The 13895-nt window shown below is 47.0% G+C and overlaps 1 protein-coding gene across 1 annotated transcript in view; it reads right to left on the bottom strand.

Moving 5' to 3' along the window:
• Nucleotides 1-5230: 5230 nt before the first annotated feature.
• The window catches only part of LOC103924413 (poly [ADP-ribose] polymerase 12-like), a 10419-nt gene continuing 1754 nt past the window's right edge, over nucleotides 5231-13895 (bottom strand). Inside the window, exons 3-9 of the mRNA XM_009332938.1 lie at nucleotides 12419-12554; nucleotides 11820-11940; nucleotides 10675-10765; nucleotides 9356-9431; nucleotides 7965-8095; nucleotides 5988-6139; nucleotides 5231-5564 (exon numbers count right to left, since the gene is read on the bottom strand). Of these exons, the coding sequence (XP_009331213.1) occupies nucleotides 5284-5564; nucleotides 5988-6139; nucleotides 7965-8095; nucleotides 9356-9431; nucleotides 10675-10765; nucleotides 11820-11940; nucleotides 12419-12478 (912 nt within the window). The 5' untranslated portion in view covers nucleotides 12479-12554 and the 3' untranslated portion in view covers nucleotides 5231-5283. The remainder of the gene's footprint in view (nucleotides 5565-5987; nucleotides 6140-7964; nucleotides 8096-9355; nucleotides 9432-10674; nucleotides 10766-11819; nucleotides 11941-12418; nucleotides 12555-13895) is intronic.

Genomic DNA, 13895 nt, shown 5'->3' with positions numbered 1-13895 from the left:
TGGGAAGGAAAAGAAAAGCCAGTGAGCAGGACACATCATGGAGTTACTCAGACTATACAGAAATAGCAGCAGCTGGAGAAGGTCCTGATGGGAAAAATGCATTTTTGATAGTGCTGTCACAAAGTTTAGTTTTGGTTAGTAGCCTACAGTTTCATGCAGTGAAACTAATCACGTCTCAGACTACACTAAAGAAATGTAAGGAGGCCATTCTGTTAGTAAGGAATTTGAGTTGCTCAGTCAAAAAGAATCCAAAAAAGGGAGGCATTTTTTAAGCCATTATGATGGATGAGAGGACTTTCAGTCGAATAAGTTCTGTGAAGGGAGAGGCTGTTTAATCGTTAACATGAGGTCAGATTGTATGAGGATCCAAGAGGAAAAACGATGTGGAGAAGACTCTTAGAAGAACCTGCTTGAGCTGAGAGGCAAAATGAAGGTCAGTTGGCCTTCAGGACAGAACATATCACAGCTTCAGACAGATGCTGCAGAGTATAGGTAAAAAAGTCATAAACCTACAGGAATTTTCAAAAGGAAAACAAACTGGAAGATGCAAGGGGCTTTCTGCAAAATGCAGTCAGAAAGAGTCTGCAAGAAGCGAGAGTGAAAGGGTATGCAAGATGTTAAAGAAAGCAGAGACACATGCGACTTCTAACATCTCCTTTGGACTTAGGAGATTTATTTTGAAAAAAAAATAGTGAAGGAGACCAAAGCTGAAGATACAGCCCAAGAAAAATGACTCAGAGAACACACAGTGAAATAAAGCTTCTCGTTGGGAATAGGTAAAGACACAGCTTCCTCCCGTGGCGGGGTATCATGTGTAGACACTTCCCCAGTATTAAACAGGTTGAGCACTGGCACACCGATTAATGGGCCCTCTGACATTGCAGTATAGCATCTGGAAGGAAAATCTAAGCTTATTAAGAACAGATGGATAAGAACCAGGACAGACTTTCCTATTGTTCCTATACGTAAGCTAGATGTAAAAGTAATCTTGGAAATACAGTTTGAGTTGTTTCGGGAAATAGTGTCTAGGACTCAACATGCCAGACAATATGCTTCATCAAAAGAAACAGGACTGCAAAAGAACAGGAACAATTAGAAAAAGTTGTTCCCTGAGCAGCAGAAGTCTGATTCCTACAGATCTTTCTCCTGCAGCCCCTAACTGAGGACCCCTGCCCTCCCCTAAACCCTCAGCCCTCCATCATTACCACAGCTACACATTGATTCGGGATCGTTATTCCCTCGATCCAGAAACAGTCTTGTTAAATAATGCAACTGCTGAGCATGTCATGCCAAGAACAATATCTTTGTTTTCTTCACCTGGCACCCATACAGTGGCAGCGCCAGGTTATTGGGCTCAGGTTGATCTTTAGGAGTTTAAATGTTTTGGAAAATAACATGCCATTCAGCATGTTCAATCAAGCATTAAGTTTCTACAGTTTAATCATCCTGTAATAAATTCTGTCAAAATTGTTAAAAAGGATTCTTAAAAATGCTGAAAAGTCAAATTTAACACCACTAAACTAAAAGAAAGCCTGAATACCTGCTGAGGTGTTTTTTAATAGAAAGCCTAGAACAGGTGCATGAATATGTAACAACCAACAACGTTAAAACCAGGGACACTGTGAAGTCCTAAGAGCACCACAAGAAAATCAGTTAGAAATGCATTACATTGAAAAGATCACTTGAGCTAACAGCTTTGCATCTGGGGACTCTTGCAGAGGCAGCTGGCCTCTCAGCAGATCCCTCTCCCTCTGGTCTTCTGCAGCTGCCACGCTCCCAAAAAAACCTCCCCATGGCGGCGCAGATGAAGTGCTCCCACAGCACCCTCCTAACAGGAAATATATTCAAAAGGTGGAGAAGTAATTAGCCAAGATACCAACTGATCATTTCATCTCATGTTGAGGGCAGCCTTACTCCCCATCTTTGGGTAGAAGGAGCTTGGTGAACGTGGAGGCTCCAGGAGAAGCCCACCCCGACACCTGCCGGACTGGCACCAGCCCAGCTGGCAGGGAAAGCGGCAAACACCACAGAAATCGGTTTGGCTACTCATAGCGTTCCTCAGGTCAGACCTCTTCCACCACAATCTCATGCATCTGAGTCAGAAGTCATTTAACCCTTTCTCGACAGGGTGGGGAGCTCTTCAAACACTTCTCTTCAGGGGAAAAAAAATAATAAATTAAAAGCCCACAGATCAGACCCACACTTAGTGCCTGCCAACAATTGCATGTGTTGCTGCCAGTTTGCGAGTGTTTCTCCTCTAAAAGGGTGCTGAGGAATGCTTTCTGCTCAGTACTTTGGAGGCACCCAGGTGCTCCAGAGTTAGCACGAGGTTCAGGTCTGGAAGAAGTTTTAGCACATTTATAATACCGAACAAAACTCCCATGAAGAATTATTCACAGATTAAGTAGCTTTTCACTTTTACTAGTGGTTTCTGCTCTCAGTGCCTCACTGACCAAAATATTCCCAAATCTTTTACCATTCAAAGCCCTGCGTGGGTTAGAGGCTCAGTATCATCTTATGCCAGTCAAAATCTATACTGCAGCCCCCCCCTCTTCTTTATCAGTGTTGGCACAAGCAGAACTGGGAACTGTTCTTGCTGAACACCATATTTTGGGTTTGGGTTTTGGGGGGGGGGGGGTGGCTAAATCAGTTTTCAAGTAGGTGAACACTGCATCTGATCCTCCCCACCCCAGTACAGTCACTGGTACTGGCATAGGGAAAACAGCAGCAACGCACACCTGGAGGTGGGACTGCTCCTTTTGGCAACGGAGAGTTGCAGAGAGTGACCCTGAAATACTGTGGGCTCTTCAAGGAGTGCTTCCACTTCAGATCTGGTACTCCAACACCTACAAAGCCAACAGCAGCTAGACCTCAGCAGTCCCACACCACAGCGCACCGTTGGAGCTGCGCACACCAGCCCCCTGCCTGATCTTCTCAATATATCACCCAGCCACTAATTGCTGAAGGTTGTATGAACTCTCCCTGCAGCCAGAAGTAGTTTTTACTTATTGGAAAATCTCCTTTTCTTCGAAGCTCTGCACATTTGCACCCATGCTCTCCTCTCTGCCTGGTGTCCTCTTTTTCAGACCAACAAAACTCCCTTTTTCAGTGACTGGCCTGCCCTTCAGCGAGCTCTCGCTTGCTTACCTTCTCCTGCCCCCGAGGAGGCTGGTGATCACATCCTGAAGCCCACCTTGCTGGAAATAGCTTTCTCCCACACAGTGGATGGTTTCTTCTGTCATGGCAGGGGAGAACGGGAGAAGATGTTTTGTACAAGGGCATCGTTCCACAGAACATTTTCTCTAATATCAAAACCCTTCCCAAACCCTCCATCTCCTAGCCCCTGTCCTGCCCAAAGGCCGCACGCGCAACCCCCCATAAGCTGATGAAGCCCTGGCGCAAATTTACGCTATGTTGCAAGGACCAAGGCAGGGTGACAGCTGAAAATGGCCATTGTTCAGTTCTTCCCATCCTCACAAGTCCACAGCTTGGAGGCAGCAAGGGGAGGGTGATTGCAGGGTGAAGGCTGCCCGTGCACGGCACCCACTGGGTGCCACAGCCAGGCAGCAAGTCCATAAATTGAAAAAGATTTCTATATAATCCCATTTATTTGTAAAATCAACAGCTTAAACCAGAATTTCTGTTATTATTTGTACAAATAATGCCCAGATTCATGTTTATGCAAAGCACAGGATGCAGATTTATGACAGCTGACAAATCTTAGGCAAACAGCTCTCCAAAATCACTGCAGTTTTCCAATGCAGTGGTATTGATAGCACAGGAAAGCAATTAACTGTTGTACACCACTTTCCTTATTGAGAAAGCTGTGTGGCAGATAACTTGGTGCCATTTGTTTTTGGGGTTTTTTTTAATTAAAAAATACTATATATTCAGGAAACAGTCCATTTAAGTGACTTTCACTGTTACTTCGTGACTGCGTGGAAAGCTCTCTGCTCACCTGTGGCTGACAAGATTAGATCACTAATTTGCCAAAAAAACAACCTTTAGGCTCCAGCTTCCTGCAAGAAGAAATGGGACATGGAAGCGCACTAAATATGGCAGCTCAGGGACTCATTGCAGCCAGTTGCATTTCTGACATTTTGTAAGGACGCTGGTTGTGCCTGAAGATAGCAGGCTTTACGAAAGCTGATGAGATCCTATACACATCCATACTCTTGGTTCCTCCCACTCATGACATGGACAACTGAGCCACTTGTGACTCCTTTGCTGAATTACTACAGCTTATACAGAAAGACTGTTTTAAAATAAACCATTAATTTTTGTTTCATCCTGAATGTTACCCTACCATCCACCAAGTTTCAAGTACTATGTCCATCATCCAAGCTTTCCCCCGTCCATCCCAGTCGGAGCACACACCACTGGGGCGCTTCTCAGTCTCCCGGAGAAGTGCCAGGCAGCAGCACAACGATTCAAAATAGTCAGCACCAAATTCAGTCTGCAGGGTGGGAAGCGGGGTGGCCGCTGGCACGGCCACCCCTCACAAAGCCCCTTTGCCTCACCACTCAGTGCTGCAAGCACTGGCTCTGCAGCCCTGGTGGGACGCTGCCTTGTGCGTCACCGCGGACTTCCTCGCTGTTAATGTCATGGCGTGGTGGGGGTCTAACTTCAGCAGCTGCAATATCCCTGATTCTCTTGACCTAAACCCAGTGGGGACAGGGCAAGGACAGGGTGTCACCAGTGGGATGGGCAGACTTGTCATGGAAGAACAGGGTAAGAAGAGCTGTCAGTGGTGCAACCAGGAAACAGCAAAGTTCCTGGCCAGCATTAATTACAAAGCCTCCAGGATGCAGGAGCTTCCTGCCATTTACTGGAAGGACAGGCCATGCTTACTCTCTTGTGCACCATAATGTAGGTACTTTCACTTTTCCTCCTTCTGCATTCCCCACCATGACTCCCTTTGGCACATCAGCACCATCACAGGCAGGAATAATCCCTAAGTGACTATATCAGTGGATCAAGTTAACTGTATATTCAGTGGTGCCGCTTTCAGCAGCAGAAGGTGTCACTGCATCAGGGTACGCAAGGCAGGTACGCCCCCATCCCATGTTGGAGATGAGGTGGAGGTTAAAGTTTAGCACTTTCTGCTGGTAAAAGAATAGCCCCCATCAAAAAATTGTGCCCCAAAATCCTTCAGGGAATTGATATTGGTTCACTGCATTACAAAATGTTCTAAAGCTACTACTAAAATTGAACAGACATTAAAAAAAGATGTACTAAAGTGTAATTTATTCAGTGTAAATTCAAAGGAGATTCCACCTTTCATTACAGGATCATACATTGGGCCTCGCTGCTGTACTCCAAGATATAGGCAGGGTAAATCTGGTGCTTCTCAAAGATGACAAAGATGGAAGGGTCTGTCGGGTCATCCACGCAGCTGTCGTAAAGTCTGTTTGAATTGCTGGCTCTGGGTGGAGGGCGAAGGTATTCGGGGTTTCCCTGAACAAAGTCTCCGACAAGAACGTGAGCTACAAACATGCTGTAGCGACCACTGTGAGAGGAACAGTACTCGTGAGAATAGCTGGCGTCTCTGGCAAAGTAGCTTCCTAGGGACCAAGAAAGCCACAGGTAAGACAATACATCAACCAAGGAGCAAACATCCGCTATTGGCACTTTGGCAGCCCCAGGTAGCTCTACACGCATCCTCGCCAGGTGTTTCTACATAGGCTTATTTTAAAGCATCGACAGACTCTAGCCACATTTTGCCATCAACCTCCCAGTCCCACCCGTCCAAGAGCTTTGCTGAACAGCAGGTCCCTGAGGTAAAAAGGAGTGGTTTTAGCCCCTCCTGAAAGGGGATTGCTGCTGATGCTGCCTGCAGCGATGCAGATGCACACAGGTGAGAGTGCCCTAATGGCAGGAGTGTAGGGGTCAGGGACAGTCAGTCACCTTGCACCCCCCCACCAGCCTGGCCGGGGTCTGCAGCCCGTGCTGCTATGGCCCCTGAACCCACACTTCTGCACTTGTACCTTTTCCATACATTGTCCCATGAGTCCCACAGATCCTCCAGTCGAAGTTCTGCTCACAGATGGCAGGCACATGGGACAGACTCGTCCCGTGGAACAGGAGCCGCTCATCCACCCATTTTGATTTATTGAGCTTCTTCATCTGCTCCTTTTGCCTACGGACAAAAAAAAAAAAAAATGACATGTTACCCTGGTTCAAACAAGGACAATTTCCCAACTCAACTCCTCCTGCTTTTGGGTTATGGAGGAACAGTGACACAAACCACTCTCAGTGGGGTTACTGCCTGCTTTGCACTTCTGTTGGTACCCCGCTGCACAGCTGGCTCCTTCCAGCAAAACAAAAAGTTCTCAGCATCGCTATGGACTGTGTCACCCACAGCTTCACACCACATTAGAGACTAGGGAGACAAACATCTCTTGACTGGGAATTGGTCAGTTCCCAGGTTATATAAATCCTGAATGCATAAACACGGTTATAAGACTGAGCTGTATGAAGCCACAGTGAAGATTGTATAATCTCTACCCCTATCTTTATCATATAACAAGTGTCCCCCCCCTTTTTTTTTTTAAACTCCTATGCGGAAGAGACTAAAACAAAAAGAATAAATTTGAGATACTACAGCTCAGTCATGGTGAAGGAAAATAACTTTCTTTTTGAATAACACTAGCAAGAACCCCACACACAACCTGTTAGGTTATGCGATAAAAGGCTCATTTCTACGTACACAAAAGAGCACAGAGACAACCCCAATAACCTGATCCCAAGAGAGAGGACCCCCAGCCCCAGCCCCTTCCCAGGGCTGCCCCAAGGAAGCCTCAGCCCCAGAGACCAAGGGGACACCCAGCAACGTGAGCAATGGAAAGTGTCCAGAGCAGCTCACGGACATAAGGAGGGTACTGCCTATGAGAGTGTGGGACTTGCTATGAGACAGAGAGGAAAAGCATTTGGGGATCGCACAAGACTTATAATGGGATGTTTAACAGAGGAACTGTAGGTGGGAGAAGGGAGGGATCAAGATGGTCTGAGGAGGAACAAACATGGGAAAATAGATGGATAAGAGGGTAAAAAGGGCTGGTTGTGTATAAACAGGCAACTGCCTGGTCTACAGTAGGCTTGTCTGGCCATGCCCTGTGCCTGATCAGCACAGCCTGCCCTATCTTCTCATTAAACTCCATTTCTAACTCTTACCTGGGTGATGGACTCTCCAGTCTGTGTGCATGCGCATGTATGGGGGTCTGGGTGCAGAACTGGAGTGGGACCTTGGGTCGCAGGAGCTGCATGTCCACAGCACCAGCAACTGCAGCAAGGGAGGGTGCGTGTGTCAATGTGTGATCACTAGCCCATATCAAGCTGGACAGCCAGTGAGGAGGGTAGCTGGCCTGGGAACCAGGTTTTGGAACAGTCATAAGTCTGGGCCAGATGCTGGAGAGACCAGAAAGTCTGAGCTTGCTTACCGGAGGGACCAGGAGGTCCAGGACAACCACTGAAGACACCAGGAAGTCTATAGAGACCCATTTGCATGTGGTTCTGCATGCAGAACATAACTGGAGATGAGAGGACCCAGGGGCCAGCCCATGGGTAGGCTGAGTGTCTAAGACCAGCTCCTGGAGGGAACCATTCCTGTACATACGTTCCAGTAACAGGCTTTCATCCCGATTTAGCCAGAGGAAGGGAATAAGATGAGGCCATCGCTGCTGTTTATGATTGCCTGAGTGCTGTGCTGTGCTGTGTTGGTTTTTGTGGCCAGCTGTGTGCATATTCACACGTTTTGTGTGTATGTGTGTTTGTGCGTGTGAGCCTACTGGGAACATGTGCTGAACCTCACTGCCAGCCGGACCCAGGCACACAGATACGTGGCAGTCTCACCTCTGCTGGGCTGCTGGATTTGGCAACTCCTAATGCAGACTGTGGAAGACAATAGATCAGGAAATACCAGTCTTCTGCTATCATCAGGATAATGAAATAAAATAGATACAAACCACTGAAAAACTTGCCAAAGTGTTGGGTTCTGGATCCTCTGTAGTTGGTGGATGCAGTAATCTTTCATCGTCTTCTCAAACAGCCTTTTAATTTTTCCATATTCAAGGGAAGCGTAACTGAGCTGTACCAACTGAAAATTTTAAAACCACCAAAAATAAGGTATTACTCATTGTCCTGGTTTCGGCAGGGATAGAGTTAATTTCCTTCCTAGTAGCTGGTACAGTGCTGTGGTTTGGATTTAGGGTGAGAACAATGTTGATAACGCACTGATGTTTTAGTTGTTGCTAAGCAGTGCTTACACCACTCAAGGACTTTTCAGCTTCTCATGCTCTACTGACCGAGAAGGCTGGAGGTGCACAGGGGGCTAGGAGGAGGGCACAGCTGGGACAGCTGACCCCAACTGGCCAAAGGGATATTCCACACCATGTGACATCATGCTCAGCATATAAAGCTGGGGGAAGAAGAAAGAAGGGGGGGACGTTCGGAGTGATGGCGTTTGTCTTCCCAAGTAATGCTTGGGTGTGCAGCTTTTGCTTTACCTATTAAACTGTCTTTATCTCAACCCACGAGTTTTCTCACTTTTCCCTTTCCAATTCTCTCCCCCATCCCACTGGGGGGAGTGAGCGAGCAGCTGTGTGGTGCTTAGTTGCCGGCTGAGGTTAAACCACGACACTCATAGTAACAACTCACAGTCCTTTCAAAGGATTCATCAACCTCCTCACATCAGAAGAAAAGTCCTGCCATTAAAATCAGAAGCTTCTCCTGTCTTTCCAGTTAACCATCCTCTCCCCACCTTCACCCCCACTCCCCATACTGGAAGAGCAGGCGCTGACTGAGGGAAATGAATGCAATCCCACGCGAGCTTCCTTCGGTGGACACACCTCTGCGTCTAGATTATTTTTACTTCAGAATAACCTAAAGATGAAATGCACAGCAGTATTCAGGCTGGAGAAGAGTGAATACCAGTTTCACCTTAATTTGACACCCTAGCTCCTTCCCTACAGGGCTAAGCCCTAGTTTTACCACAACAAATAACATTTTGCCTCAAATCGATGGAGGAGATACGACAACACCCCCTTAAGATGCAATTCATCCAGTTTATCAGAGGATCAGGTGCCTTGGGAGAGTGCAAAGGACAGGTCAGACCAGTAACGGCCAAAAGGGCCTTTCTTATCCTGCATGGTGTATGTAGGGGATCTCAGAGAGCCTCCCAGGAGACACAGGTCTATTCTGACTGTGAAACTCTCAGTCTTGTTTCACCTCATAGTTGCTTATTTTATGAGACATGTTTGAAAGCTGGGAACATCTCAAGTGCCTGGCGTCATGTTCTCAGAAAAATCAGTATAGGACACGGTTCACCCTATCCCCCTGGAGAGCTGAAAAGACATACCTTGAACCCAATATCAGGCAGTGCAGATTGGTCCCATTGTGGAGGACAGACAGAACATGACAGAGTCATGTTTTGGCTGCAGAAAAGAAAAAGGAGCAAGTCAGTCTATGATACTCCTAACAAAATCCCCCTTCTGGAGGATCAAGCCACCGGCTCTACGGCAGCCTTCGGCTATCCCTGGATTTTTATTTTTGTTTTATTTTCCACATAACCATTATCCTGTTCTCCAGTTTAGATTTCCACACATATCCTAGTGGCACTGATGCATCTCTTGGCAGGTCAAGACACCGGTAGGAGAGTTTCAAATGAGAAGTAACATGCTCCTAGCCGGGTGGTTTATGCAACTTCTCCCAGCTAGCCCTCCACGTGTGCTGCTTGAACCTCTAGGAAACTGGAGCGTCAGCCCTTCTCCCTCCATGTGGCTACTCATCTCTAAATCGCTGGCCAGACGGGTGGCCTGCCCCTAGCTGCCCCCAGGACCAAGCCTGTCAGGAGGCTGTGGGTGAACAGTTGTGCCCTGCAGGCATTACTGCAGGAGTCAGCGTTTAACAACTTCCAGCACTAATGCCCTCCTGGCATGCATGTTTTAACCCCGGCAATAGGAGCATTAGCATCCATTCAGGAGCGCCAGCTTGTTTTCTTTTTGAATCACCCCACCCTTGGTTGAACCAACCCTTAAATTGAACCCTTGGCTTCAAATGCACTGTCTGCTGGTGAATTTCTGCAGCAAAGAAGGCTCTTTTTAAAATAAAGCAGTAGCACAACTAACTTTTACAGGAGACATGCTCAAATTCTGTCAAGCTGAACTTCCTTTAAAAAAGCCGTAAGGCAGGGTATCCCAAATAAGTGCATCCAGTTCACTTCATTTAGAGGGATTTGCTTCTGTGTTTTATTTTATCCTCAGCTTTCCAGCGGATGGCATCTATCTGTTCCACAGATCTTGGGACTGGCAGTCCCTTGCTCCTACTCTGTGCACAGTTTATTCAGTATTGTTGGAGCATAAATCAAGGAATAAAAATTCCTGGCACAGTTGTGTCAGCTGTATGTGGCTTTGCTCTCACAGAGAGAACAAATCTACTCTAGGGGTCTCTCACAGCTGCCAGAGACTGCCACCAAACGTCTCTCCCAGCACACTTCACAGAAGTGTTGCATAATTTACAAATACTGTCACCGCAAAAATTGCCATTAAACCAGTCAGCAAAAGGTACCTAAAAATGAATTTAAGAAATCTAAAATTGAATTCTAGACAGATAGGAGGAACTTCTTAGCAGAAAGGTGCTGTCATCTAGAGACGTTATTAAATAATGAATGTATATTACCTTCTGTCTTGTCCACCTTGAGAGGACAGAAATTTTGGCAGTCGGGCAACTTTTCTTTGGGTTTCATAGATCAAATTTGTTTGGACCATGTCTTGAAAGAAAAACACAATGCCTCAATAATGAAATAATTTATTACCCAGGGACACACTCTTATGTCTTTCGAAAAAATAAAAAAGGAGGTAGCCCTGAATACCGCATGGTGGTGCTCTCTCTACCACACCCACCCCACTCCATACTTCAAAACCATTGCCACTTGTGCTGCTTCTGCTTGGAGATCAGCAAGGTCAACCACCTGCTAGCATAGGTTGTGAAGCTCAAAGGCAGCCAACCACCAACTGCACCTGCACGTGCATTCACATCCAGGCTGTCGGCCAGAGAAAACCACATCTGATGTCAGGCCTACAGCGGGGAAGAGTTTTCAATATGATGGAGGCCATAAACATAGCTTTCCCGGCAGTGCAGGATTATTATGTGGTGCTAAGAGGAAAGTCTGCCCTCTCTTCTTGGTCCTGTAACAATATCACAGGGCGCATGCTGTGTGACATGGCTAATTATCCATTGTTTCCTCCTTTAAACACCATTCTTTTTATTCATGCCAGGAAACATTTAAAGTTTGGAAAGCTAACAGGAGTTTTAAGATGGGTAAATAAATTAGAAACAGAAAAGCATTTCTCATTTTCCTATTCTCTCTCTGTGCAACCAGCCCTAAACTTTCCTTTGCTGCACTGTGTGCTTTCTCTCCCCGTAACTAGCTTGCAAGATGTCTATCATGGGCTCACTTCTTCACCATTTGACTTTTCAGTGCTTATTTTTTTCCCTTTCTCATTTCTCCTCTTTAGTTGTATAAACCCAAATGCATAAGCCAGATGCCATGAAGTGTTTACTCTCAGCTCTTCTTCTGAATATACAATATTGTCAGAGATGCTTTTTTGACTATAGATGCACAAGTCTAGAAGCTTGAGCGGGGCATCTCAAAACCGCAGAGAAATGTACCTACCGCTCAAGTTCTGCTTTTGGAGAAAACTTACAGGAGGAAAAAGAGCTGTTCAAAGAAACCCAGACATAGGGTGACAACTCTGCATGAAGGAGGCTACCTTAGAGCCAGCTACACTGTGTAACAAACTTAAAACAAGGAGATATTTCACCTTCAAAGTTTAATTCATACTTCTGAGAACCAGCCCTGAATAACACAATGCCTTTGTGGTCAGCTAGAAATTCCTTCTCCAGATCTGCAGATGTTACCGTGGCAGAGCAGTGATCCGGATGCTATAGAAAGAACAAGGAAATTATACCTGTTAGAAACCAGTCTTTGGTTTAGGTGACACTGTGGGGAAATACCAGTGTTTCCCCAGGCCCCTGTCACAGGGTGCCATTTTGAACTAAGTCTTTAAGGCTCCAAGCACTTTGCTCTTCAGCAACAGAGGGGTACCCCACAGAGAACAGCCGCTTGTGACAACAGCAACAAAGCAGCCTTCAGCCCGTGTGGTCAGCTTCGGCCAAAAGACGTCCGTCATCTCTGGAAAATGCACCCGCTTTCAAAGCCAGTCCTTTGAAAGCTTTCACAGAGTAGAAGTACTGCTTTGGGGGACAATTAATAAGACAAATGCACCAGGGCATCAGAGCAGCACTGCAAGGGCACCAGCAGCGCGTGTGAAACACACCAGCTGCAGAACAACGTGCCCTAAACAACTCTCCAAAGATGGCTTAACAAGAGCTTTTAGCATCAATAGCAGATGGATCTCACCTCTTCCCCATACTGAATCCACTGCCCAGAATCATCGAGCCAATACCAGGCGTACTCCATTTCGGGAGCAGACAGATGAGTCAGAAGACACCACCGGCGCAGAAGAGCTGACCGACGCCTGGCTGCTTCCTCGGCCCTAACATCAGAAGAGAAATCCAGATTGAAGTGTGGGTCTTTTCCAAAGCTGTCAGACTACATGATATCCCTGGTCTTGTCAGTAGTCTAATCGCTTCTCAGAAAAGGAGACCCCTCCAGCTGGGAAGTGCAGGTTTGACCCCGAACTGATATTTGTACGTTTATGGGGCATGGTAAGCATCACAGAAATGACCCTGACCTCTGTGGCTTGGACCCGGGTCACTGTTTTTCTCTAAAATATATATTTCTAAAATACACATTGGAAGAAAATACAACTTGACACAATAAACCCAGCTCGTTACATGAAGGACAGTGGTGCCACCTGGCTAACAGGAGTAAGATTTGGCTTCTAGGCAGTGCGTGATCAGCTGCAGAAGTCAGAATGCCTTCAGAAGGCACTGATAGCATCACTCCTCCTTTAGTGTTCAGGAAAGCAAAGCTGCCGCTCACAGGTACTCTACCGGGTGCAGGTGCCCAGGTGCTGGCAGCGGGGGGCTGCAGAGTTGGCCTCTGTGAGACGAGACCAGGGGGTGCCCCGTGCCGGACACAGCCGGCTCAACAGATCCACTGCAGGACACAGCTGAGCCCATCAGCCAAATTGGTGGCACCTCTGAGAAAGCTGCCCAGCAGTGAGAAGTGAGGGAAAATGTGAGAGAAACAGCCCTGCAGACACCCAGGTCAGTGAAGAAGGAGGGGAGGAGGCACTCCAGGCATTGGAGCAGAGATTTCCCTGCAGCCCATAGAGAGGACCATGGTGAAGCAGATTGTCCCCCTGCAACCTGTGGAGGACCATGGTGGAGCAGATGTCCACGCTGCAGCCCATGGAGGACCCCATGCTGCAGCATGTGGACATGCACTGAAGGAAGCTGCAGTCTATGGAGAGAAGCCCATGCCAGAGCAGGCTTATCCTGAAGGACTGCAGCCCGTGGGAAGGAGCCATGCTGGAGTGTGGGAAATTTTTGAGGACAATGGAGTGGCAGAGGGCAACTCTTATGGACTGAGGTCAACACCCATTCCCCATCCCCCCTGCATCGCTTGGGCAAGGGGGGAGGTGTAAGAGTCAGGAATGAAGGAGTGAACTTGAGCCTGGGAAGAAAAAGGGATGGGGGGAAGGTGGTGTTCTCATTTTTGTTTTTGTTTCTCACCATCCAGATCTATTTTAATTGGCAATAAATTAACTTTCCCCAAGTCAAGTCTGTTTTGCCCATGAGAGTAATTGGTAAGTGATCTCCTTGTCTTTATCTCAACCCGTGAACTTTTCCATCTTATTTTCTCCCCTGTCCTGTTGTGGAGGGGGAGTGAGAGAGCAGCTGGGTGGGCATCTGGCAGCCCGCCAAGGCCA

This window comes from Pygoscelis adeliae, unplaced genomic scaffold (genome assembly GCF_000699105.1).
Source record: "Pygoscelis adeliae isolate BGI_AS28 unplaced genomic scaffold, ASM69910v1 Scaffold38, whole genome shotgun sequence".
Lineage (NCBI taxonomy): Eukaryota > Metazoa > Chordata > Aves > Sphenisciformes > Spheniscidae > Pygoscelis > Pygoscelis adeliae.
Note: the sequence above shows the minus strand (reverse complement) of the source record. Positions and strands in the feature narration are given on the sequence as shown.